Source organism: Lycium barbarum, chromosome 6 (assembly GCF_019175385.1).
Source record: "Lycium barbarum isolate Lr01 chromosome 6, ASM1917538v2, whole genome shotgun sequence".
Lineage (NCBI taxonomy): Eukaryota > Viridiplantae > Streptophyta > Magnoliopsida > Solanales > Solanaceae > Lycium > Lycium barbarum.
The window spans coordinates 92,806,151-92,833,263 of record NC_083342.1 but is presented as its reverse complement, the minus strand read 5'-3'; the positions used below and the strand labels follow the sequence as shown (position 1 = coordinate 92,833,263).

Here is a 27,113-nt window from a genome sequence, read left to right as displayed (position 1 = left end):
GTGGAAATCTCGGCGGCTCACCCTCGAAGAAGCCGAGCACGGATTCTCCGATCTTCCGGCCCTGATAAACCAGGCCAAAGGAATGGAGGAGGAGGCAAACCACGCCCTCGGGTCCGATTCAGACGATTCTGAGAGAACCGAGTCCGATCATTCTGCCTCCAGTCATCTAACATAAGATTTTTACTTAGCTTTTGCCTTTTGCCTTTCCTGGCCTTTTGACCTTTGATGTGAAAGTGTTCTTTGTAAAAGTACCTTTTGTATATATGAAAGTTGCACTTTTCTTGTTTCTTCATTTGAGTGCTCGTTTTTATTTTGCTTTGAATTATCGGTCCATTTTTCGGACAAGATGACCCGTAGTCATTGATTAATTCTGCCCGTAGGGCCTACTAAGATGTTTTGTGACCTCGGATCTTTCCGTGCCCGTGATAGGCGCCTCTTTAGGACCGACATTTTTTGTGACCGGTTCGTAATGACCTCGTTGACCTTGTCGAATTTCGACCACAGTGCCTGGTGTAGGGCGTATAAATTGAACAACGTCGAAATACGACCAATGCCATGGTGTTTGTATTGTAAATGTTCGTATATATGAGAATTTTTATTTCTTGTATCTTTGCCGTAGCAAACACTAAATGGGACACGATTCATTATGATCGTTTGGTCCTTACATCGAAGGCGATGACCGGTGGCCAGCCTTTATTTTTGCCGTGGAAAATGCTGAATGGGACACGATTCATTATGATCGTTTGGTCCTTACATCGAAGGCGATGGCCGGTGGCCAGCCTTTATTTTTGCTGTGGCAAATGCTGAGCTTCTTCGTTTCTCTTTATCGTGGCGTGCTTCGATGTGGGTGTTGTGCCCCCCCCCCTAACACTTATCCGAGCTTTGAGGTCGGGTGAGTGTTATCAAGCCCCCACTCGGAAGGTGTGACCTCGTGTGTCCGAGTGCTGGCCCTTTATCTTTGTTGCGTAGCACGTTGTACTTGTTGCCTCATTAAAAACCTCGTCGGAAAACCCATTTCGGGACAAACCGCACTAAGGAAAAGAGTGCAACACGTGCTTTCAGTCCTAAATTTCTAATTTTGTGCTGTCCTTGATTTCCTGCAAAAGAAAGATACGGTTAACAAAAAGCATGTGGGAAGATCATACCTTAGCAGTAGTATCTTTTTAGATGGGATATGTTCCAGTTGTTGCGCAGGCATTTCCCATCCATGGACTCCAGCTGGTATGATCCTTTGCCCGTTACACCGGTTACCCTGTACGGTCCTTCCCAGTTCGGTCCTAGCTTTCCCTCGTTGGGGTTCTTTGTATGTAATGTGATTTTTCGAAGCACCAAGTCCCCCACTTGGAAATGCCGAAAGTTGGCTCTTCGGTTGTAATACCTTTCCATCCTCTGTTTTTGGCCGCTATGCGGACCGACGCTCCAGTAATAACCGGCCCTGACGATTTTCCGAACCAAAGCTTCTGCACCGGAGTGGTTGCCGCAGGTCCCCTCGTGCACCTCTCTTATCACATATTTCGTTTCACCAGGGCCCAAACACTTAGCTAAAGGGCCGAGGAAGGACCGTCGATACAGTTGACTATCCACCAAGCAAAAGCGGACAGCCTTGGTCCGCAGCGATCGTGACTCCTTCGGGTCCTTTGGGAGCTTCCCCTCACGCAGGTAGTCGATGTACTTATTGCGCCAATCCCAGGTCAAGCCCATTGTGTATATTTCGGCGTGCCCGGTTTCTATGGTCGTGTTTGATAAGTGCACCGTTGCCCCGAGGTTGATTTCCTCCCCCTCAACCGAGGAACCCAAGTTTGCTAATGCATCGGCTTCACTGTTCTGCTCCCTCGGTATGTGCTGCATGGTCCACTCTTTAAATTGATGAAGCACCACCTGCGTTTTTTCGAGGTACCGCTGCATCCGTTCGTCCTTTACCTCGAATACGCCGTTCACCTGGTTCACGACCAGAAGCGAGTCGCACTTTGCCTCTATTGTTTCGGCTCCCATGCTTCCAGCCAATTCCAAACCTGCAATCATAGCCTCATACTCGGCTTCATTGCTAGTCAATCTAGCAGTTCTAATGGACTGTCGGATGACCTCCCCGGCCGGGGTCCTAAGGACAACCCCAAGGCCGGAACCTCTAAGATTCGAGGCCCCGTCCGTATGTAGAGACCAAATGCCCGCGGTCTTTCCCGAGGTCAGCAAAAGTTCTTTCTCGACCTTTTTAAAGGGTAAGTGGTTACCACACATATGGGGTGGCATTGAAAATAAGGTTTGAGCTTTCTGGAAGCGCTTACCAATGCTAAGGCCAGTTTTTCCAAATGGGGATAACGGGTCTCCGCATCCCCCAAAGTTCTACTTACATAATAGATAGGGAATTGCGTACCTGATTCTTCTCGGACTAAAACGCCGCTTACCGCCATTTCGGAGACTGCTAAATAGAGGAAGAGTGGCTCATCGGACTTCGGCGTGTGCAACAACGGGGGGCTGGATAAATACTTCTTCAATTCCCTTAGGGCTTCTTGGCACTCCGGCGTCCAAACGAAGTCGTTCTTCTTTCTGAGCAAAGAGAAGAAACGGTGACTCATGTCCGAGGACCTCGAAATGAAGCGACTCAGCGCCGCTATCCGCCCGGTAAGCTTCTGTACCCCCTTTATGTTGTTCACGACCTCGATGTCCTCGATGGCCCTGATCTTATCCGGGTTGATTTCAATTCCCTGGTTTGACACCATGAATCCCAGGAACTTACCAGACTTGACGCCGAAGGCACATTTCTCGGGGTTGAGCTTCATGTTGTATCTTCGGAGTACATCGAAGGTTTCCTGCAAATGCTTTAAATGGTCCTCTGTTTCCAAGGACTTAACAACCATATCGTCAACATAAACTTCCATCGTTTTTCCTATTTGTTCTTCGAACATCCCATTAACTAGGCGTTGGTAAGTTGCACCGGCGTTTTGTAATCCGAAAGGCATGACGTTATAACAGTAAGTCCCATAACGGGTGATGAAGGATGTTTTCTCTTGGTCCTCCGGGTGCATCCGGATCTGGTTGCACCCAGAGTAAGCATCGAGAAAACTTAACATTTCGTGCCCGGCCGTCACATCGATCATTCTGTCGATGTAAGGCAATGGAAATGAATCCTTCGGGCATGCCTTGTTTAAATCCTTATAATCGACACACATTCGAAATTTATTACCTTTTTTGGGCACCACCACCACGTTAGCAAGCCAATCCGGGTATTTCACTTCTCGGATGGAACCTATATTCAAAAGCTTCGTTACCTCGTCTTTCACGAAGGCGTGCTTTGGCTCTGACATGGGCCTCCTTTTTTGCTTGACCGGGGGAAACTTTCCGTCCAAGCTGAGTTTATGTGATGCTATTTCCGGTGATATACTTGTCATATCTATATGCGACCATGCAAAGCAATCGGCGTTAGCTCGAAGACATTCAATTAACTTACGCCTGAGCTCCGGGGTGAGCCCCGTGCCCAGGTATACCTTTCTGTCCGGAAAGAACTCAAACAAGATGATCTGCTCCAGCTCCTCCACGGTTGACTTGGTCGCGTCCGAGTCATCCGGCATGACAAAGGATCTAGGCATCCCGAAGTCGTCCTCCTCGTGCACTGGACCCGGTCCAGTGTACTTTAGTTGCTATTGGGGGACCTCCCCTCCGGTTGTACCCTTCTCTTCCTGAGCCGGCTTCTCGGGCCGGGAAGCCGCCTCATCTACTACGAACATTTCCTTTGCTGCGGGCTGCTCGCCCGGGATGGTTTTCACCCCCTCCGGAGTGGGGAATTTCAACAACTGATGCAGTGTTGAAGGAACCGCCTTCATACCATGTATCCAAGGTCTGCCCAATAACGCGTTATATTTCATGTCCCCTTCGATCACATAGAACATCGTTTGTTGAATGGTGCCATCCACGTTTACGGGCAACGAGATCTCTCCCCTCGTGGTTTCACTTGCCATATTGAACCCGCTTAACACTCGGGCCACTGGTACGATCTGACCGAGCAGTCCCAGCTGTTCAACCACTCTCCATCGGATGATGTTGGCCGAGCTACCTGGGTCAACCAAAATACGTTTGACCTTAGTTTTAAAGACAAGTACATAAATTACCAACGCATCATTGTGGGGTTGGATGACGCCCTCCGCGTCTTCATCATTAAAGAAGATAGATCCCTCGGTCGAATGACCTCGAGTGCGCTTCTCACGAACAATAGAAATCTTCGTCCGCTTCATTACCGGCCCTCGAGGGGCGTCAATCCCCCCCACTATCATGTTGATTGTATGTTGGGGTTCGACAGGTTCGGGCCTTTGATAAGATTCTCTTTCCTTATAATGATTTTTGGCCCGCTCGCTCAGCAGATCTCGAAGGTGGCCATATTTCAATAACCGGGCTACCTCATCTCTCAATTGGCGGCAATCCTCGGTTCTATGACCGTGGGTTCCGTGATATTCACACACTACGCTCGGATCCAGCTGACCCGGGTCCGACCTCAACGGTTTAGGCCATCTTACATCGGGGACACGCCCAATAGCCGAGACAAGTCCCGAAGTACTAACGTTGAAGTTGTACTCCGAAATTTTTGGCGGAACCTTATTACTGGCGGAACTTCAGGCATCGCTCCTAAACGAGAGTACCCGACTGTTCGACGGGCGCTCAACCCGCTTGCTGCCCCGTCCAGAGAAATGGTTTGGACTCTCGATTAATTTTTCTGACCTGACATTTTGTCTCTCCGAATGGGGATATGGCCGAAATCTTTCTTTCGATGATTCAGACTTCGTTTTGTATACCTTCCTTGGTGCCTCGAAACCTCTATATACTTTGATCCTTACCGGTGGGAGCTCGAATTGATCATCCTCCACCCGAATCTTTGACTCATACCGATTGTGGACGTCGGCCCATGTTACGGCCTCGTATTCTAGCAAACTTTCTTTCAATTTGGCCGAAGCCACCAAACTTAGCATGTTGAGGCCCTTTGTGAAAGCCTGCGCGGCCCACTCTTCTGGCACCGGGGGGAGTTCCATCCGTTCCCTCTGGAATCGGGTGACGAACGCCCGCAGTAACTCGTCGTCCCTTTGGGTTATCCGGAAAATATCAGCCTTACGGGCCTGCACTTTTATGGCACCGGCATGGGCTTTGACGAAGGCGTCGGCGAGCATTTCAAAAGAAGTGATCGAATGCTCGGGTAGATGGTCGTACCACGTTAATGCCCTCTTCGATAGAGTCTCTCCAAATTTTTTCAACAATACCGACTCTATCTCATCTTCTTCCATATCGTTGCCCTTTATAGCACAGGTGTATGAGGTCACATGCTCATGCGGGTCCGTGGTGCCGTCGTATTTCTGAATATCCGGCATCTTGAATCTCTTCGGGATCAACTTGGGGGCCGCACTCGGAGGAAAAGGCCTTTGAATATACCTTTTTGAGTTTGGCCCTTTTAGCAGAGGTGGAGCCCCCGGTATCTGATCCACCCGAGAGTTGTACGTCTCGACCCTCTTTTCGGCGGAATCCACTCGCTGCGCCAAAGTTTCGAGCATCTTCAGAACCTCGGTGGAGGAACCGGCCCCAGAATCATTACTCTCGACCACCCGTGGCTCGTTCCTTCCGATTTCCGCTGTACCCTTAGCCTTTTCAGACCCAGCTTCACCTTTTCCGCTCTGCAGTTGGGCAATCGCTAATCCTTGCTCGGCGATTGCCGCCCTTTGTTCCTGCAACATTTCAAAAATTAATCGCAAGTTAATGCCATCGTTTGGTGCGTCCGGTTCTCTTCGGCCCCGATCCCGGGACAATGTAACGGAATGATGAGCGTTTAGGGGGTCGGTTGCCGGTGGGACGGCGTTCTCTTGATCTACGGTATTTTGCCGGTTGAGTCCTTCCCTCGAATCAACGGGGTTCGGATCAGCGGGGTTCGGCAATGCCCGCAGTCCGCTCCCTTCGTTTTCCGCCACGATCTCGGCATTATTGACATGACCGGATTGCTCGACGTCAGCCATTTGGACTGTTTTCACAGAGATAGGTAGAGACGTTTTTGGCTTTGATGAATATGGTAGAAATCAAGGCCAAAGACCACTATTATCCTAGCCCTACGGTGGGCGCCAAACTGTTTACCCCGAATTCGGGTAATCAATTAAATTTATAGGTGGGTATAGGATATGTGTTTTGTTCTTGATGTGTACTAGACAAAGAAAACAAAATATTTGAAAGTTAGTGATATATAGAGGTTAGTGAGCAATGTATGATACTTGATAGATGAAATGCACTAATCACAATGACAGGCGTCCTTGGCCGAATTAAATGATGGAAGAATTAGTATACAAGAGTTCCTTTGTTACAAATGTTCTTGGAAAGTAAGAAGAGCCCAACCCCCATAAGGGAGGTAGATATGCCCTATTTATAGCAGTGAGCCCATGGGCCTCATACAATATGAATTAATAAAATAACAATAAAAAAGGACAGCCCCTGCACGAATTTGGTGGGATTGGACTGACGGCGCCGTCTGACACACGCATAGTTGGTGGCCGACCATGACGTGACACCACCGGTGCGCTTCAGCAACGGTCATAACGGACCAACGGATACACGGGCAAACGGTGTCCGGATCAACGGTGATGAACCCTCGGGAAGAGTCCCCGAACCATCGGTGGCACAGAGACCGGACCAAAGGGCGCCTCTGCTCAGCTTCGATTAAAGCGCTTATCCGGGAAGGTGTGACGCCCCTCGTGCGAACTCCCGGCCCTTTTCTTCCCCCGATCCATATTTTCTCCGGATATGACTCATATCCGGTTTCTACCGTATACAGACTCCCATTGTAGATAAGACATCTTTGTACTGTTATTAAGATCAATGACAGGGAAAGTAAGGTATTTAGGCTATTTGAATAAAATTGAAGTAGTCTAATCCTACAATTCTATTTTATGCTCCTAGTCTAATTCCCAATATACTGTGTAGTGATACTATCTGGAAATATTTTTAAAAATTGATGTTGTTGACCATTTGCACCTAAAAGCTCGCGCAATACTCAGTAATAAGCCAACAAAGCAGGCAACTCAGTGGAATCGGCCCTCCAGAATACCATGACTATCTCATCTGAATGCCCTCCCCCAGTTATGCATTTGTGTTTTAGCCAAGCTGAGTTTCTGATTCATTTAGCTTACTTGAACTACCAATTATTCTGCTCTTCTAGCAGATATTAGCAAACTTGGCAATTATGCAAAAAGCTTGTCCATAGTTTTATCATAGAAACTTGTCGATTAGTAAACATTGCACATTGAGCAAATAGTGCAGCATTCTTATCTATTCAACATCAGAACTTCTAAACATGATTAGCAGATGGTGAGGCCAAATACTCAAATCCTATCCTGATTGCATGCCTACTAGTATAAGGGAAAGCAAGAAAAAGCGAAGCTAAGATGATAAAAGTACAATAAACAAATTTTGAATAGTCAACTACTGAGAATATTATTATTTCAATGATTTGAAGGGCATATGCCCAGAGTGGACTAACCAAAAATTCGTAACTGAATGATATAATACCCTCCACAATTTCTAAGACAATTTCTGATTTTTAAGTCACTGCTGGATTTATGTAGTTGATCCATATATCCCCCAAAAAAACAAAAAAACAATCTGAAGTAGTGATAGACAATATTTGAATTAAAATACATTATAGAATGTGATACATTCTTTTGACCCCTCAACAAGTGACTACACTAGGAAAGACATGATGAATATCTTTCTGACTAATGCCATAACTCATGTATTGTGCAAATCCCCATTGCATGTTTACAGCAGCAGCATCACATGGTTTCTTCCTTTTCTTCATATTTACTGCTTCCTCAGCAGCTAGTGGACACTCTTCTACTGTCTTTAATGCCGGGGTATTGGGTGCGGACGCCATAGCTTGAGCACTAACCCCATGCTCTGAACTAGTGCTACTGCGGGACTCCAAGATTCTGTTTATTGTGACCCTTAGAGTCATGTTAGGCAAGAGGGCATCAGCAAGTATATTTCTAGCCCCACATACGCAAACAGAGTTAGATATAGTAATATGATCCTTTATACACTTATTGCAGAAACTACTAAAACAACATTTGCTTGCTATAACTGCATCTTTCATTAATCCTTTACACAATGGGCAATGAAGCTCCGGTGGTATCTCTCTACAGGAGCGCTTAGAAGAAGAAGATGAAGAAGTAGACGACGGCTTATTGGGCTTCAAAACTCCAACATTAATGGCACTTGGTGTTGCCATCAACTTCACTTTCTTGATGTCATAATTGGGGTCACCATTTGTAGGGCAGTGCTGAATGAAATGCCCAGGCATATTGCACCGGTGACATACATACCCCGATGGTGGCTTTTTCCATTCCATTCCACCTCGACCAAAACCACAGCCATTAGAGAACTCTGGAGTATGAACTAAATTCTTGATCTTAGTAACCTCATCATTTATGCTACTAGTGGGAACTGGATTACCTGATTGAATTGGCATTGACTTTGGAATTGCATACACATCATCCCCAAAATCGTCGCATTCAAACTCTTGAGAATATTTGTCTGAAATACACTCTGCTTTTACTGAATGATCCACCTCCTCGTCACACACTTGCTTTGGCTCCGTAACTACTATGGGCAAGCGAGGTAGTCCAGGAACACGACGAATCAAAACACCTGTATTTTTGGGAATCAAAGTGTCATGATCAACATAATCCTGGTTAGTTTGTGCGTTGGTAATAAGAAGGTCAAAATCTTTACCCCTACCATAACGCTTGGATTCAAATACTTTTAGTTTCAAATTCCCAACAGAAATAAATTGATCGAGAATTGGAATTGAATCATAATCTTTAGCACTTTTATACTTGAAATACACTGCCATTCTTTTTGCTAGAAAACGAAAACAAGAATAATAAGAAAGAGGCCCTAATATTACTCACGCAGAAAGAGAAGTTAACTGTTTGCTTTTGGAAGTTGATTGTTGAGAATTGTAGTCCTCTTAACTGCAAAGTTATTTATAATGTACTATTTACTCCTAATAACACTCGAAGTGGGAAAAATAAAACTTCCCCAAGAAAATTAGGAAACTTTTCACGTCCATATAGGAATGGGAATGAAAAGAGTGTAATAATATTTTATTAGTGTCTCTAAACTGCTCTTAGTTATTTAATAGGAGGAATAATTACGTCTTATCCTATCAAAATAGGAAAACAGAAAATTTTCCTATAAAAATGAGGAAACATATTTTATGTCCAATAGGAATAGGAAAGCATAAGAGTATAATAATATTTCATTAGCATTAATCAATTCTTAGGTTTTCTAAGGAGATTAACTTGGTAATTTAATTTCTTCCGCTCACCGCAAGTTTTTTAAGGAAACTTGTCTTTCACGAACAAATATGGAAAGTTTGACTTGGAAACCTTTTTGTCATTTTGGCAAATTTCTTTTTTTTTTTTCACGAATACATAAGCAATGTTTTGAAGTGGAAACTTTCTTTTCCCAAACACATATATGCATGGAGACTTGTTTTTTTTTTCATTTTCATATTCATACTATACTTGTGTTAGGCCCCGAAGCTAATTTCTATAATTTCCAACCTAAGAAAATCGAATAAGTACTACTTAACCAGCAATTTTTTATTCATGTGTTTCCGAATAATTTCTTTTAGAAGTACTTATTAAATTGTCGATCACTTGGGAATAGACAAATGGTAGCGAATAAAATAGAGTGACCGTTTAGTGGACAAAAAACCAATCTGATGAAAGATCAAAGAATAAATAAGGATACACTAGTGAAATAAGTTTTCTTGTCCTTGTTTTTTTAAAAGGTGTGAAAAGACTAATATGACAAGTAAACAGACCCAAGGGAATATTTTTGTATCACGTGCAATTAGAAGTTAATTTTTTCTCTTTTATTTTCAACATAAATATTTGAGTTTTAATTTCCATTATTGAAATTACTAACATGAGAAATTCATTTTAATTTGTAGCAAAATGGCCGCATAAATTAGGATGTAGGGAGTAACAACTTGAAGGGCTAGGGATCACAGTACTGTGTAGATACCAATGCTAATACTTAATACCCCAGCACAACAGTACTGTGTAGATATCAATGCTAATACTTAATACCCCATCCTTTCCACTTTACGTGACATTTTCTTTCTAATTCATTCAACTAAAAAATGATAATTTTTAAAATTTGAAAATAATTCAGCTTAAACTTTCCTCTTTACGCTTAATAAGAAATTTTTATGGCCACGCAAATATTGTGAAATTCTTTATATATACTACTTACAAATTTCAAAAGTGTAATAGCCACAAAGTATTATAAAATATTTATGACCAGGAGTTTCAAAAGTCTTTATTTTATTTTTACACTCCATGCTTATTCAAACTTTGACACATAACATTGAATGAAGGAAGTAGTAATTTGAAATTGACAAAGATAGTAAATTATATTAGACATCCCTGTATTATGATTCCGTCACGGAGAGACCTCCTGTATTAAATCAAACACTTATTTCCCGTGCATTCTACACTGATATTAACAATCTAAGTGGTTTCAGGGTTCTCATAGTACATGGATATTTAGTGTTTGATTTTATAATACAAGGGATACCTCTGTGCCCATCATAATATATAGGGATGTTTCACGTAATTTACTCTTAATAAAATTCATTAGTATATCCCAATGTAGCTTCTTCACTTGCATCACAATCCTTTTTATTTCTCGATTGATCATCTATAATTCACTTCAATACAACATCATTTTTACTGCTATACAATCTAAGTTTACACTGAGGTTGATATAGACAAGAGTAACAGCGAAACTTTAAATCACACATTTCCTGTAAACAGAACAGTTCAAATTCGTTAAGAAGATTTGAAGAAAAACAAGTATTCAATATCTATATTGCTCGGACACTTCAAAAATGGTTTTTGGAGGAACCGCCATGGGTGCGGCAACATTTTTGGAGAGTCCGAGCAACATAGTTCAGTATCATTTGAGACATGTTGATGCATCTTTCGTTAGGTTTCTGATCCAGCAAAATTTCCAAGTATTTCTCCACATAATCCAGGCCACACTGTGTCTTCACAGCAGGTAATATGGCAGGGATGTCCAGATAGAATTCTGAAACAGACCCGTCAAGCTTGTCCCATAGTTTGAGCTGTTCACGTGCTGCTTTAACGGCTGCTCGTGTTGCACAATGGACCGTAGCTGCCAGAAGCAGCGGTGGCTCACCAGATGCTGCAAAAAGTATTCATATTAACATTCAACAGTTTGTATGTACAAAAGCGGATCTAGGATTTGAAATCTATGTATTGCTACGGCGACCTCAAGTTAATAATAATAACTAGATTCACAATCAATTGTTTATATATATACAGGGGTCTGGACAAAAGTTATTGGGTTTGCGTGAACTCATATAGTGTACTCTAGATCCACCAGTGTCTAGATTCACTCTTCTATTTCTCTGGCTAGTTTTTAAGGATCATCTGAAACAGGTTTCCGATATTTTTCCGCACAACCAAGTGAAGAATGAGTATAAGAACCTTCCATGACATCCGCAGTTATTAACAAACAAGCAAAGAACTCGGGGAACCTGTTTGACCGTAGGGATGGGAAAGAAAATGAAGAATAAATTTTACCTTTGGACGAGAGAACACGCTTTTCGTGATGTCCACTGTTTACCACATGAACATTGAAATTCCTAGGTATGGTGTCAATCGTCGGGATCTTGTACGTCCAAGTGCTATTTGAGACCATTAACCCATCTTCGTTTGTAAGATATTCTTCGTTCATGAAAAACCCGATTCCTTGAATGAAAGCCCCTTCAATCTGCAAGGAAAAGGAAAAACAAAAACAATATTCACTTTTTAGAACAATCTTGTGATCAAGAATTAAATAGTTCTGAAGTTTGAATAACAGCTTGAATGCATGATATACCTCTCAATTATATAATGAAATTCTAATTACAAAATCTAAAATCCACGACGAAGGGAAGAACCTGTCCCATATCAACGGCTGGATTCAAGCTCTGCCCGCAGTCATAAATAATATCCGACTGCAAAATGGTAGTCTCTCCGGTCAGAATATCAATCTCCACCTGCAAAAAGAGTTTTATAGGTTACTTAGCCACATGAAGGTGCTGTAGAAGATATATCTGCTGCAAAATGGTCCACAATCAGAATTCCCGGCCAAGTGTTGTGCACTCATTCAGATATATTGAAAATTGATAATCATTGAATACGATTCACTTTCAGGATGTCTTGATGGTGAAATGGTAGACATGCGTGACTCACAATCTTGTGCTAAAGAGAATGGAGGTCCGAGTCCTCTTCAAGGCTAAGCATTCTCAATAAGAGAGATCGGATTGAATCAGTATTAATATACCGATTCCATCCGAGCTCTTGGAATTGAATAAATTGGCAGCGGATCGCGAAATCTTGGTGATCATCTCTATCTAATGAATGGGGAGTCCGCTTTGAAATAGCATACTGAAGCAGGGAAGCTTACCAAGACATGGATGACGGAACCAGAAAAAGCAACAGAAATAACAAGTTTACCTCACTGACAGCAGCACCGAAGTTCAAATAACTCTTGGAACCAGATTCTGGTACATAATAACAATTTGCTGCTAAGTTTACTGATTGCATTTGTGCCTGCAAAAAGAAGGGGGTGAGTGGGAGGAACTGCAAACTCAGATATCTAACACGAGCAAGAGTGGCTAATGGATTTAAAGTAACAAATCATTCCCAAGCTACATGCAAGCGATTAGTTCAATATGGTTCCAAAGCTACTTACGTGCAATTAATTTCCTTTAAGTGAATCACTTTGTTGTGGTCTTCAAATTGAATTCAACAATAAAAAAGTTCATAGTGATTGGTGGAACCGATTTCAACTAGTATTTTCCAGTATTTTATCTTGTCACTAATTTAAATTTAGCATCTTTGGTGAAAATTAACTGTGACTGCAAAAACAAGCCCAGAAAAGCAGAAGTGACTGATCGTGACAGTGTGACTTGCGGAGTTGAAATATTCAATAAAAATTGAGGAGGTGTAATACAGTGGGAAAACAAACCTGGAGAATCAGCGTTGGCCAATCAACAGAGACATCTTTTTCCTGCAACTGTTTCTTCAGAGGAGTCAGTCTTTCAACCAAGACATTACAGCAAAGTCTAACAGCTTCACAGCTTGATTCCGATGTAGTGCTCCCGGCCGTAATCCCCCCTTGCACTATGCTTAAGGTGTCTGCTTGTATGACTCGTACTTTCTCCACAAGGTCTTCGGCCCAACTACTTTCGTGTCCCCTTCGATCACATAGAACATCGTTTGTTGAATGGTGCCATCCACGTTTACGGGCAACGAGATCTCTCCCCTCGTGGTTTCACTTGCCATATTGAACCCGCTTAACACTCGGGCCACTGGTACGATCTGACTGAGCAGTCCCAGCTGTTCAACCACTCTCCATCGGATGATGTTGGCCGAGCTACCTGGGTCAACCAAAATACGTTTGACCTTAGTTTTAAAGACAAGTACATAAATTACCAACGCATCATTGTGGGGTTGGATGACGCCCTCCGCGTCTTCATCATTAAAGAAGATAGATCCCTCGGTCGAATGACCTCGAGTGCGCTTCTCACGAGCAATAGAAATCTTCGTCCGCTTCATTACCGGCCCTCGAGGGGCGTCAATCCCCCCCACTATCATGTTGATTGTATGTTGGGGTTCGACAGGTTCGGGCCTTTGATAAGATTCTCTTTCCTTATAATGATTTTTGGCCCGCTCGCTCAGCAGATCTCGAAGGTGGCCATATTTCAATAACCGGGCTACCTCATCTCTCAATTGGCGGCAATCCTCGGTTCTATGACCGTGGGTTCCGTGATATTCACACACTACGCTCGGATCCAGCTGACCCGGGTCCGACCTCAACGGTTTAGGCCATCTTACATCGGGGACACGCCCAATAGCCGAGACAAGTCCCGAAGTACTAACGTTGAAGTTGTACTCCGAAATTTTTGGCGGAACCTTATTACTGGCGGAACTTCAGGCATCACTCCTAAACGAGAGTACCCGACTGTTCGACGGGCGCTCAACCCGCTTGCTGCCCCGTCCAGAGAAATGGTTTGGACTCTCGATTAATTTTTCTGACCTGACATTTTGTCTCTCCGAATGGGGATATGGCCGAAATCTTTCTTTCGATGATTCAGACTTCGTTTTGTATCCCTTCCTTGGTGCCTCGAAACCTCTATATACTTTGATCCTTACCGGTGGGAGCTTGAATTGATCATCCTCCACCCGAATCTTTGACTCATACCGATTGTGGACGTCGGCCCATGTTACGGCCTCGTATTCTAGCAAACTTTCTTTCAATTTGGCCGAAGCCACCAAACTTAGCATGTTGAGGCCCTTTGTGAAAGCCTGCGCGGCCCACTCTTCTGGCACCGGGGGGAGTTCCATCCGTTCCCTCTGGAATCGGGTGACGAACGCCCGCAGTAACTCGTCGTCCCTTTGGGTTATCCGGAAAATATCAGCCTTACGGGCCTGCACTTTTATGGCACCGGCATGGGCTTTGACGAAGGCGTCGGCGAGCATTTCAAAAGAAGTGATCGAATGCTCGGGTAGATGGTCGTACCACGTTAATGCCCCCTTCGATAGAGTCTCTCCAAATTTTTTCAACAATACCGACTCTATCTCATCTTCTTCCATATCGTTGCCCTTTATAGCACAGGTGTATGAGGTCACATGCTCATGCGGGTCCGTGGTGCCGTCGTATTTCTGAATATCCGGCATCTTGAATCTCTTCGGGATCAACTTGGGGGCCGCACTCGGAGGAAAAGGCCTTTGAATATACCTTTTTGAGTTTGGCCCTTTTAGCAGAGGTGGAGCCCCCGGTATCTGATCCACCCGAGAGTTGTACGTCTCGACCCTCTTTTCGGCGGAATCCACTCGCTGCGCCAAAGTTTCGAGCATCTTCAGAACCTCGGTGGAGGAACCGGCCCCAGAATCATTACTCTCGACCACCCGTGGCTCGTTCCTTCCGATTTCCGCTGTACCCTTAGCCTTTTCAGACCCAGCTTCACCTTTTCCGCTCTGCAGTTGGGCAATCGCTAATCCTTGCTCGGCGATTGCCGCCCTTTGTTCCTGCAACATTTCAAAAATTAATCGCAAGTTAATGCCATCGTTTGGTGCGTCCGGTTCTCTTCGGCCCCGATCCCGGGACAATGTAACGGAATGATGAGCGTTTAGGGGGTCGGTTGCCGGTGGGACGGCGTTCTCTTGATCTACGGTATTTTGCCGGTTGAGTCCTTCCCTCGAATCAACGGGGTTCGGATCAGCGGGGTTCGGCAATGCCCGCAGTCCGCTCCCTTCGTTTTCCGCCACGATCTCGGCATTATTGACATGACCGGATTGCTCGACGTCAGCCATTTGGACTGTTTTCACAGAGATAGGTAGAGACGTTTTTGGCTTTGATGAATATGGTAGAAATCAAGGCCAAAGACCACTATTATCCTAGCCCTACGGTGGGCGCCAAACTGTTTACCCCGAATTCGGGTAATCAATTAAATTTATAGGTGGGTATAGGATATGTGTTTTGTTCTTGATGTGTACTAGACAAAGAAAACAAAATATTTGAAAGTTAGTGATATATAGAGGTTAGTGAGCAATGTATGATACTTGATAGATGAAATGCACTAATCACAATGACAGGCGTCCTTGGCCGAATTAAATGATGGAAGAATTAGTATACAAGAGTTCCTTTGTTACAAATGTTCTTGGAAAGTAAGAAGAGCCCAACCCCCATAAGGGAGGTAGATATGCCCTATTTATAGCAGTGAGCCCATGGGCCTCATACAATATGAATTAATAAAATAACAATAAAAAAGGACAGCCCCTGCACGAATTTGGTGGGATTGGACTGACGGCGCCGTCTGACACACGCATAGTTGGTGGCCGACCATGACGTGACACCACTGGTGCGCTTCAGCAACGGTCATAACGGACCAACGGATACACGGGCAAACGGTGTCCGGATCAACGGTGATGAACCCTCGGGAAGAGTCCCCGAACCATCGGTGGCACAGAGACCGGACCAAAGGGTGCCTCTGCTCAGCTTCGATTAAAGCGCTTATCCGGGAAGGTGTGACGCCCCTCGTGCGAACTCCCGGCCCTTTTCTTCCTCCGATCCATATTTTCTCCGGATATGACTCATATCCGGTTTCTACCGTATACAGACTCCCATTGTAGATAAGACATCTTTGTACTGTTATTAAGATCAATGACAGGGAAAGTAAGGTATTTAGGCTATTTGAATAAAATTGAAGTAGTCTAATCCTACAATTCTATTTTATGCTCCTAGTCTAATTCCCAATATACTGTGTAGTGATACTATCTGGAAATATTTTTAAAAATTGATGTTGTTGACCATTTGCACCTAAAAGCTCGCGCAATACTCAGTAATAAGCCAACAAAGCAGGCAACTCAGTGGAATCGGCCCTCCAGAATACCATGACTATCTCATCTGAATGCCCTCCCCCAGTTATGCATTTGTGTTTTAGCCAAGCTGAGTTTCTGATTCATTTAGCTGAAATATTCAATAAAAATTGAGGAGGTGTAATACAGTGGGAAAACAAACCTGGAGAATCAGCGTTGGCCAATCAACAGAGACATCTTTTTCCTGCAACTGTTTCTTCAGAGGAGTCAGTCTTTCAACCAAGACATTACAGCAAAGTCTAACAGCTTCACAGCTTGATTCCGATGTAGTGCTCCCGGCCGTAATCCCCCCTTGCACTATGCTTAAGGTGTCTGCTTGTATGACTCGTACTTTCTCCACAAGGTCTTCGGCCCAACTACTTTCGATTAAACCAAGAGCATAGGCAGTCATCTGCTTAACCTTTGTCCATAGCCCTTGGCCAATTTCAATCCCTCCAACCTCCACAACAATTGATCCATCTTGCAGAATACTGACTTTTCCTGGGGTCGGTCGTTGCGTAGCTTGATACACACCTGGAACTCGAGAGATACCCCTTTTCTTCCATGTGTTTTTCTGGTTAAACCTTTCGATCATCTTGCTTCGTTGGAAAAAGCTCGAGGACACAGCCAACTTATCCATGATACTAGGCAATGTATATTCTCCTACTGATATAATGTTATCATAGAATAAATTAAGGCTTTCAAATGTATGAACATTTTTATTTCTGACCGAGTCCACCTCCATCGACAGTGAACTCGATACATGCTCTAGTATAGCTTCAGCAATATAAGAGCCTTGCACCTCCCCAGGGCCCCGCATAGCCGATTTTCTGGTGAGATTCGTCTTGCATAGTCTTATATCGAAAGATAAGGCACCCCAATCATATTTCTTTAGTGCATTAATCACATTTAATGGTAGGATGGGGCTTATATCTTCCGACATCCCAGCATTTATCAATAGATCAAGATGTAATGCTGTGATCTTTCCGCTCGACTTGAATCCTACACTATATGTTACTTTCATCGGGTGCCTTCCTCCTGTCATTATCATGTCACTGTTCCGGTTGACATATATCCTGACAGGTCGCCTTAACTTGTATGCTGCAAGTGCACAGGCTGTGGAGACCTAATATCATACATAAACTTTGACATTACAGTCAGAGAATCTCACAAACACGCACTATAGAAGATAAGCTAATAATGTTCCAAAACATAATTATGTAGATTGTAAATTCTGCATCATTAATTTTTTTTGTCTATATACTCACAGGCATTGCTCTGACTCCTTTTCCCCCAAAGCCACCTCCAACCCTTCTTGTGATTACACGGATATTGTGTTTAGGAACACCAAGACAAGTGGCGATCACATGATGCGCGTTCTCAGGGCTCTGGCTTGAAGTATAAACAACCATGCAGTTGTCTTCATCTGGAATTGCAAGGGCAGTCTGTGTCTCCATGTAAAAATAGTACTCAGAACCGAGTCTTACCTGGAAATTATTGTTAAAAGATTCAATCAGTAAGTAATTCGGGCCTTTAGCATACATCTACAGATAGACATGCTAGATCACCATCCAGGAATCAGAATTCAGGATGTTGAAGTGTGTGACCATCGAACTCTTTTATTTACTTAAATATATCTCCAACATACCCCTTCACGTACGGGCTTGATTCTTTTACATGAGCCAAGCACGTGGAAATTCTTTTTAATAATGGGTGGCGGTGAGATTCGAACCTAGGACATCTGCATGATCTAATACCATGTTGAAATGTGTGGCCATCTTATCTAAAAGCTTAAACTGTTAGAGAGAGATATATCCAATACGGGGAAACCATTGTGAACGGTAGAGAAATCGAAAGTACCTCAGCGGAGAGAATCTTGTGATCAGCTTCAGCCATCCCTTTTGAGAAATCACCGATCTGTTTTGGATATAAAAATGGCGGGATTTGGATAAAGCTAGATTTCTCAACAGCTTCCTCAACGGTTAAAATGGGTGAATCTATACTTGCAGTGTCGTACTCAACGAGGGCCGTTCTTGCAGCCACATCAGCAGACCTCTGACTGTCAGCAACCTGTGTCATTCAACCACCAAAATTCCTCTGGATTAAAGTGTATGAGAAATTAATGCATCATAGAACACAATTCCAGCAGAAGGAAGCTTTAAGTGCTCACTACAACTGCGATTCTGTCGCCAGCACATTGGGCAAGATCATCAGCAAATAACGGCTCAGGGTCAAACAATCTAATAGCTCCTATATTTGCCCCTCCGCTTGGGATATCTTTAGAAGTAATAATGGCGGTGACTCCATCTGTTAATTGATTAGACTTGAGCTGGATTCCTTTTACACCTGCTAATGGTTTCGTACTGTAAATAAATGCACCATGCAGGCAGTATGGCGGTGACGGAATGTCATCTACATAAACAGCTTCACCTGGAAAATGTGACAGAATGTCATTTACATAAATAGCTTCACCTGGAAAATAGTATATAAACCAGCACATTTGAAGTTTGGAAAGTTATCATTTAAAACTAATATGCAGATAAAACTATTGTGTGTTAGAAAAATAAAATCATGGCGGGAGCCGGGAGGAATACATGACAACGAGGGCAACAAAGGAGAAGAAATGACCAAAACAACTGGTCTAGAAAAATACTGAGCCATTTTCAGAGAAAAAGAACTTCAAAACAAAAGCTCAAGAATCGTCTCAAATGGAAAATAAATGACAATGAGGAAGAAAGACTGATGAGGAAATTTATAAGCAAAATACAAGTTCTGAAGAATATCTATTAAGACCAAAGAATGGTAACAACCAGCCTATAGTTGTACCAGAGGCGACGAATGAATGGTAACTCTATTTGACTACAGTTTTATCCGAGCTGAGACACAGTAAACTATTTCCTCAATCTCATATTTCCTAGATAGATTTTCTATCTGGTACTTGTTGTTTCTTTAGTTGTGTATTTTCACTTTAAATATTAGTTTCACAAAATATAACTATGTTGCTCGGACCCTCCAAAAATGTTTACGCACCCGTGGGACGTGTCGGATCCTCAAAAAATGCATAGATTTTGCAGGATACGACACACATCCGATGATACTTTGATCAGTCCGAACAACATAGGAATATAAAGCTCAATCATAAAAATGGATGTCAGCATCCCTGAAGAAACAAAAAGACTTGGGAAGGGACAAGTTTCCACATTTCTAAAGTTCACAAGCATCTAAATAAGGCTTCTCCTAAGTACCAGAATCTAAAGCAATTTTCCTTTGGTTTCAGCGAAAAAAGTTTCGTAAACATTTCTTGTCATTTTTTGTTGCTTAGTCTGGTTCTTATGAGAAACTTTGCGCCCTCTCAAAGTAAAATTTCTATTGAATTGCATTTACAGAAAATACACAAATCATAAGCAGTTGTTAGAGAATGGAAATAAAGAGAATGTATAAGATGATTCATTCATCTAGACAAAGATAAAATTTGCATGGTTTAACTGAATTAACTAGAAGGGGATCCTTGGAGCCATGGCGAAATTGTCTCCGTGTGACCAATAGGTCACAGGTTTGAGTCATGGAATCAGCCACCCGATGCTTGCATTAGGGTAGCCTTCCTACATCACAATCCTTGCCCATTGGGGTGCGGCCCTTCCCGGATTCTGCATGAACGCGGGATGCTTTGTGCACGGGGCTGCCCCTTTTTAGACTGAATTAATTAGAAACTTAATGATTGTAGTACTCCTAGGCATTTGATAAGTGTACTTTGTTCATAACGACTTATATTTCAAAAAGTCATTAGTGTCAAAGCTGGAAAAATGGGTATGAAGAACAAGATGAAATAAAATATCAAAAGGCAAAACAAACCAGCAGCTTGCATGGCAGCTCCGACATTCTTCATCGGTTCACCTGCTGGATAGTACTCGGTACTTGATTCCACAACCTGCTTAGCAGAAGATAGTAGTGTTTGCTTTCTCCCCGGATTGATGCAACCATCATTACTAATTTTGGAAACTTCCTCGACTGAGATGTCATTAATTCCATTTAGTAAACCACCATCAGTGAAGGGATAAAGAAACTCAAAAACATAACTGACAGCCAAGCTTGATCTGTACGCAGGGTGTAAAGTGCCATCTTCCGGTAAAACTGCTAGTTTGACTAATTTAAGTGCTTCATACAAAACATGTATGTTTAACATTTTCCCAGTTAGATATTCCTCTACCTTTTTTGCCCTTGCTGCATGTTTTGTGCCATAAGCACCAAATGCCAACCGAATATTGTTTATCAGGAAACCGTTCTGGCAGAGAAAAACATCAGCCTGGAAAACAGCATTTACATATGCCAATGCATTTCCATGAGGTCGTGGAGCAGCTCGATAGGTTTCAAACAAAAATTTAGAATTTCGATCTTTCTTAAATGGGATCGAAACACTTAAAAGGACAGTCCTCGAGTCTAGTGGTGATCTCGATAATAACTCCTCCCATGTGAGCTTTTCAAGTCCATGATCAGTCATCAAGCTAACATTAGCACAAAGCCCGAGAAACAATGTAGCAATATCTGAAGGAAAACCATTCTTCTGTGCCATAACCAAATTTCCTCCCACACTAGCAGAGTTTCTAACAAATGGCGAAGCAATCTTCTCCATGTGGTAAGCCAGTTTATCGGACACCAACTTCCCATATGAACCGTAATTGATTGTACTTTCCTCTTTCAAGAATAAAATGAGTTTAGAGATAGTCACAGTTGCTCCAACTTCAATGCCTGTCTTATCTCTTTTGATGATCGAGAGTTCGGGAACGTACCTGAGATCAACGTAATGATCATATCGCTGAGTTTCCTTATAATAACCTGTTCCGGTATTACCAACGACTAGTTTAAAGCTGGCACCATTTTCCATCACATTGGAGTGCAACAATTTCTGTAGCTCCTCAATGGAAACAGGACTATACCAAGGGTACCTTGAGGAGTCCAAATTTGTGGCTGATTCACCTTTCAAGAACTCGGGGTATGTATTAAAGTTCTTGGTTGGATCGTAGGGAGGTAATTTACTTACTTTCATTTCCTTGGAATCTCTGTTTTTTCAAAAAGCATTGAACCCCAAATCCTCTATATCAATATCAGCAGCAAAAGTCTTGCAGGCATCAGCAATGGGCCGGTATCCAGTGCACCGACAAAGGTTCCCTGCTATGGCCTTTTCAGCTTCGGACGAAGTAAGCTTAGAGAATCCCGGTGGAGGATCCGGCTTGTTTCCTTTATCGGCGTTGACAAGAGCGGAGAAAAACGACATACACATGCCAGGAGTGCAAAAGCCGCATTGGGAAGCATGGAAACCGGCAAACCTTTCATGAATAGAGTGGAAACCGTCTCTGGTGTTCCCAAGGCCTTCACTTGTAGTAATTGAACAACCATTTAAACTGCAAAGAAGTGTAAGGCACGAACTCACGCTAAAATCTTCAACCTTTTTAAGCTTCGGATCATACTTCGATACTAAAACAACACAAGCCCCACAACCACCTGTAAGCATAAAAATAAGTTAACTTCTTTCTGAACCCATGTTACACAAATACATAATCAGATTAAGATGGAAGGTGAAGAGATGATACCCCTCTAAAAGACTTTAAAGCAATAAGGATTCCATATAGCCTTATGTCAATAAACAAGGAAAATGATCATTACGTCTCGGGTTCGAGTCTTGAGAACTGATTGTTTTTGACTCCCAATTAACCAAAAGAAAAAGGAGAATGAATTACATAAAATAGCTTACTATGAAACTAAAAACTCCATTTACTTTATATGAAAAAAAGAAAATAAAAGGCTTGCAACCACAATTTAAGAGAAACTGATTCATGTAAATGAAAGATTTCATTGCCTGAAAACCTTCAAGCATCCAAAATCCAATGGCCTGACTAATCCGTTATAGCCCTTTGTGCTAAAGAGGACCCATACTCAAGACTCGAACCCGAGACCTCTGGTTACAGATGAAAGAACCCTTACCGTCCCACAATGCCCTTTGGCGGTCACAAAACACTTGGGAGTGAATTTAATTATGCACAGGAGCCAAAAACCTTCAAAGGAATTCCTAGTAGGTAAGTTATCATAAACTTTCTGCAGGATGACTAGTGAATAAGAAAAGTACAGTAGAAGTTATCAGTTTCCAAGAAAAAAGCACAGAAGAAGATTTTCCATAAGAACACCAATTTAACTAAATCACTGCTTTTTAACATTCTTTCTGTATTAGCACCAACAATAAGCATACTCTAGGTCAGCTGAGAACCATGAGGTCTTCGACTTAACTTCATTGGTACCAGCTACCCCTCATCAGGTCAGCTGAGAACCATTAAGTTGAGGTGTGCTTAAACTGGTTTGGCCTCTACGGTTATTAAAAATCATATAGTAGTATACATGGAACAGAGTGGTAAAAGTAACGAAGAATTACCTTCCCCACAACCAAGTTTAGGACTCTTGAAACAAGTCTCAGAGCGCAAGAACTGAAGCAAAGTAGTAGAAGGATCAATACATGGCAACTCAAACCTCTCTCCATTAACTGCAAAAACCAATGAACCCCCTTTTTTCTGTCTTTCCTCCATTAATATAACTGCCTCTTTAAAATCAAGATTCTTGACACATACCCTTTATCAAAATCTTATCTTTTTCTACTTTCTGAGCTAAAAAATATCAGAACAGAAAGAGAAAGCAAGAATCTTGAATTGAATTGGGTGTTCAATACTAGCTATTAACACACAAGTGTATGCTACATGCACAATATGGTCAACAAACATGTTCTTGCATATCATGATTGATTAAATTATAAAGATCTCTGAGGTTTCATGGAGTCTATTACTTTCAGAAGATTATAAGGTAAGAGGATATGAAGGGGATGGCCGTTAATTTTTGTACTTTTTTTCTATTCTAGATTATATTTTGCTGAGGTAGTAGCATTAAGCAACTGCCACGTAAGGCTTGTGTTTTGAGGAAAATAATTACTTTCATCCATTTCATTTTTTGTGTATTAATTTAAGCGAAAAGGGTAAAAAAATAACACACTATTTTTTTTTTATTAGCTAAGTTTGCCTTTCATTATAAGTTGGGCTATTTATACCGTACTGTCACCAGAGTTAACAAAATTACCCCAATTGAATAAAATCCCCCAAATTGTCATGACCACGGGGTCTTAATTCAAATAAAAGAAGTGAAGGGAGTAAACAGTAAAAAAGACAAGAGAATAAAGGGCTTAGATCATTTCAGGTTTAAAGATAGTACTCAACGGTTGAGATTAAGCTAGCTAAGTACATCTAACAGAAATGAAGTGGAGAGGACCATGCGGATTTCCGGTATCACAAATTTTCTCTCTCCTTCTCTCTTCACTCAAATTCTCTCTTCTTCTTCCCAAATTCTCTTCTACTTCTTCTTCTGCAGATTTGAGTTGTCATGGAGGTTCAATCTATCTTCCATTTCTATAATTAGCTTAGTTAGTTGTAATCTCAATTCAATTTTATCAATATTCAGAAAATTGTCCCAAAAGTACTCGTGTAATTTCCATTTAGCTGTTAAATTCTGTTTTGTGTGATTGAGTTCATAACGATTGGTTTCAAAGCCTTTGATTCTGCAACCTAATCTACTCAAACTCATGATGGAAGGAAAAAGGATAAAATTGATGGATGAGAAATTGGCTCACCATGATGAGCTAATGATTGAGTTGTGAGATGGCCAACAAGCTTTGCGTGATACTCAAACTGGTATACAAGGCACATTGGAGAAATTATTGGAACGATTGAATACGATGGATAAGAGACCCAATCGTGGACCTGAGCAGGTGCAAGGAATTGGAGGTGGATTGCTTCCCATTCCTGTTCCAGAAGTTCGACCACCTAGACCACCACAAGGGAATGATCCTAGTCCCATATGGGAGCTACCGAGCTTCGATTGACCTAGCCGTACGACATGGATTCGAAAATGTAATAGATTTTTCAATTTATACAAAGTTGCTGAAGAACAAAAGGTGGATGATGCTGCCCTATATATGAATGGTGATCACATGACCTACATACTCAATTCTTGCTCCTGTTCTCAAACAATCTTTGATTTCTTTCAATCGATAGGGCATAGGTACATTCAACAAACACCATCTTGAAGAGTTGGGGAGGCTGAGATTTACCCGAGCATGCATGGTACTCCATTGCACAAAGTCATCCCAGGTTGTAGCATCGCAACCCTGTTTATAAGAGAGTCAAAATATAATTTATACTTTTTTTAAAGGATTCAATATAGATAGTATATAGAGAGAAAAAAAAATTGACCGTAGCTATATAGTGTAATGAAGTGGTGTCAATTGACTTTCCTTGAACAAGAATAGCTCCACATCTGGTGGTGGGTAATTGAAAAATAATTATTGTCAGGTAATTTTAAATAGCACAGGTGAAATTTCATAATATTGTCATAAAACTTCATTTATGGAATTTAAAATTTCATGGCAGTAACTTTAATTTATTCAAAACAGGGCCGAGAAGTGATCAATAAACAGCTAAATGCTATTTTGATGCATATGTCAACTCGTGTGTAACAAGTATGCATGTTTATCATATAGTCAGATGAAAAGAGTTACAATGATAGTCTTTTCATGGAATGGTAGAGGAGCTGTCAAATATTCCTTCAGACTACGATTAGAGATTTTGTTAGTATATATAAAAGGTTAGGGTTTTTGCCTTGATTTTCTTGCCATATTTAAGTTTTACTTTTCTTTTGAAGGAAAGACAAAGTATTACCATAATTGCTTTTAATTTTCCTAAAAAGAAAATATAATTATCTTCCATATTTGGCTAATCCTTGTCTTGTAGGAAATGTTTTGGACATTTATAAATTGAAAACATACTTCCCACAACTTCAACACAATAGCATCCACAATATAGTCCTTTAGAGAGTTTTGTTTAGGGGAGATTATTCTCCCAATAGTTTCTATGCTTTCTTATTAGTCCTATCATATGTAAGTCGATTGACCAAACCATATCAATATTATGTCTTTTTAGTATATTCTCTTATTTGTCTGATTTATTACCGCTAAGGTTTGAAATTATTAACTTCCACATGTCGCCCTCTTATATCGATCACCAACAAGTGGCATTAGAGTTAATGGTTCAGCCAATGGTTTAACGAGGCTAAAGACAGGTTCAAGATGGTTTGGATCAAACTAAAACCAATTTGACGATTTTTGTCAAAAGAAAAAAGGCCGAGCTACTACATGTGGAGAAAAGTTTCAACCACATTTTCAATAATCCTGCTGCTCCATCTTTAAAAACGAAAAAATAATTTTCAACCCATATTTACTTTTTAATGCAAGGACTCCAACCTTCAACCCTTGCTTACTTTAATGCTTGGGCTCCAATTTTCAATCCATGCTTACTTTTAACGCATGAGTTCCAATTTCAACCCTGCTCACTTTTAACACAGGGCTCCAATATTATTAACTCGTGCTTATTTTTAACGCATAGGGCTCCAAGTTTTAAACTATATCAACTTTTAACCATGGTAAGCAATAATGATATATAAAGATTATGTGAAGAAGGAGGATAGAGTTTATTCTGCCAGAAAATTCAAGCCAAGGGGAGATTTGTTAGGGTTTTGCCCTGATTCTCTTATCATATTTGAGTTTTATTTTTCTCTTGAAGGAAAGTCAAAGTATTACCATAATTGCTTTTACTTTTTCTAAAAGGAAAATATAATGCTCTTCCATATTTGGCGGCTATTCCTTGTCTTGTTGAAAAAGTTTTGGACATTTTTAAATTGAAGACATCCGTCCCACAACTACAACAAAATAGCATCCACAATGTAGTTCTTTTAGAGTTTCGTTTAGGGGGAGATTATTCTCCCAATAGGTTTTATGCTTTCTTATTTAGTCTTTTCATATGTAAGTCAATTGACCAAACCTTATGCCTTTTTAGTATATTCTCTTAGTTGTCTGACTTATCGCCGCTAAGGTTTGATATTATTAGCTTCTGCATGACGCCCTGAATATTTCGGTCCCAACATAAACCTGATATAGTGCTTGAGTTTCTAGAAACTAAAAAAAATAACAAAAAAAAGGTCACTAGGTGGGTCCCTAGTGACTAATTTCGTTTAATTTAAAAAACCAAAAGAAGTTCAACAAGTAAATACATAAAAGGAAAGTAAAGGGACATAAAAACAAAAAAGACCCCTAAAATTTAGGGTTTTATCTTGTTTCCAAATGTTACACCTTGAAAATTTCCCGTTAACGTATAGTGAATAGACTAACGAAGGGCACGACGTATACGATGTTTTGATAAGTAAGAAATAACATTTGATGATTCTAAATAAGATTTCAAAGACATTTGAGGTAGGAGACGAAAGTTGTTAAGGAAAGCAAGGTATATGTTGTGTGTCGGGCAAGATTTACGAGTATCGAATTAATGATGGCTTAATGATGTTTTGGAGAAGAGTTATAATGATCCTTAGATTGTTAACAAGGTGTTAAACAAGTGTCAAGAAGGTTCCATAAGGATTGGAGATCAAACGAACGACGGAGATCATTTCAGGGAGATGGGGTTATACGACCGACTTATACGGTCCGTATAACATTATACGGTCTGTATAACACCCAGCAGAGATGATGTTTGCCTGGTGGTGAACCACGACCACTTATACGGGCCGTGCAATGTT

At 41.6% G+C, this 27,113-nt stretch overlaps 1 protein-coding gene and 1 pseudogene across 1 annotated transcript; both read right to left on the bottom strand.

Annotated features, from left to right (window-relative positions):
- Positions 1-7,684: 7,684 nt before the first annotated feature.
- LOC132644208 (E3 ubiquitin ligase PQT3-like) lies at positions 7,685-8,866 on the bottom strand. Its single transcript, XM_060360783.1, has one exon. It carries the CDS (start codon positions 8,864-8,866, stop codon positions 7,685-7,687), a length of 1,182 nt encoding a protein of 393 aa, XP_060216766.1.
- Positions 8,867-10,677: 1,811 nt separating this feature from the next.
- LOC132644833 (indole-3-acetaldehyde oxidase-like) lies at positions 10,678-23,343 on the bottom strand (annotated as a pseudogene).
- Between the last annotated feature and the right edge of the window lie 3,770 nt (positions 23,344-27,113).

Excerpts from the sequence above, each read along its gene's own strand:
- LOC132644208 (XM_060360783.1), bottom strand. The coding sequence starts at position 8,866 with ATGGCAGTGTATTTCAAGTATAAAAGTGCTAAAGATTATGATTCAATT.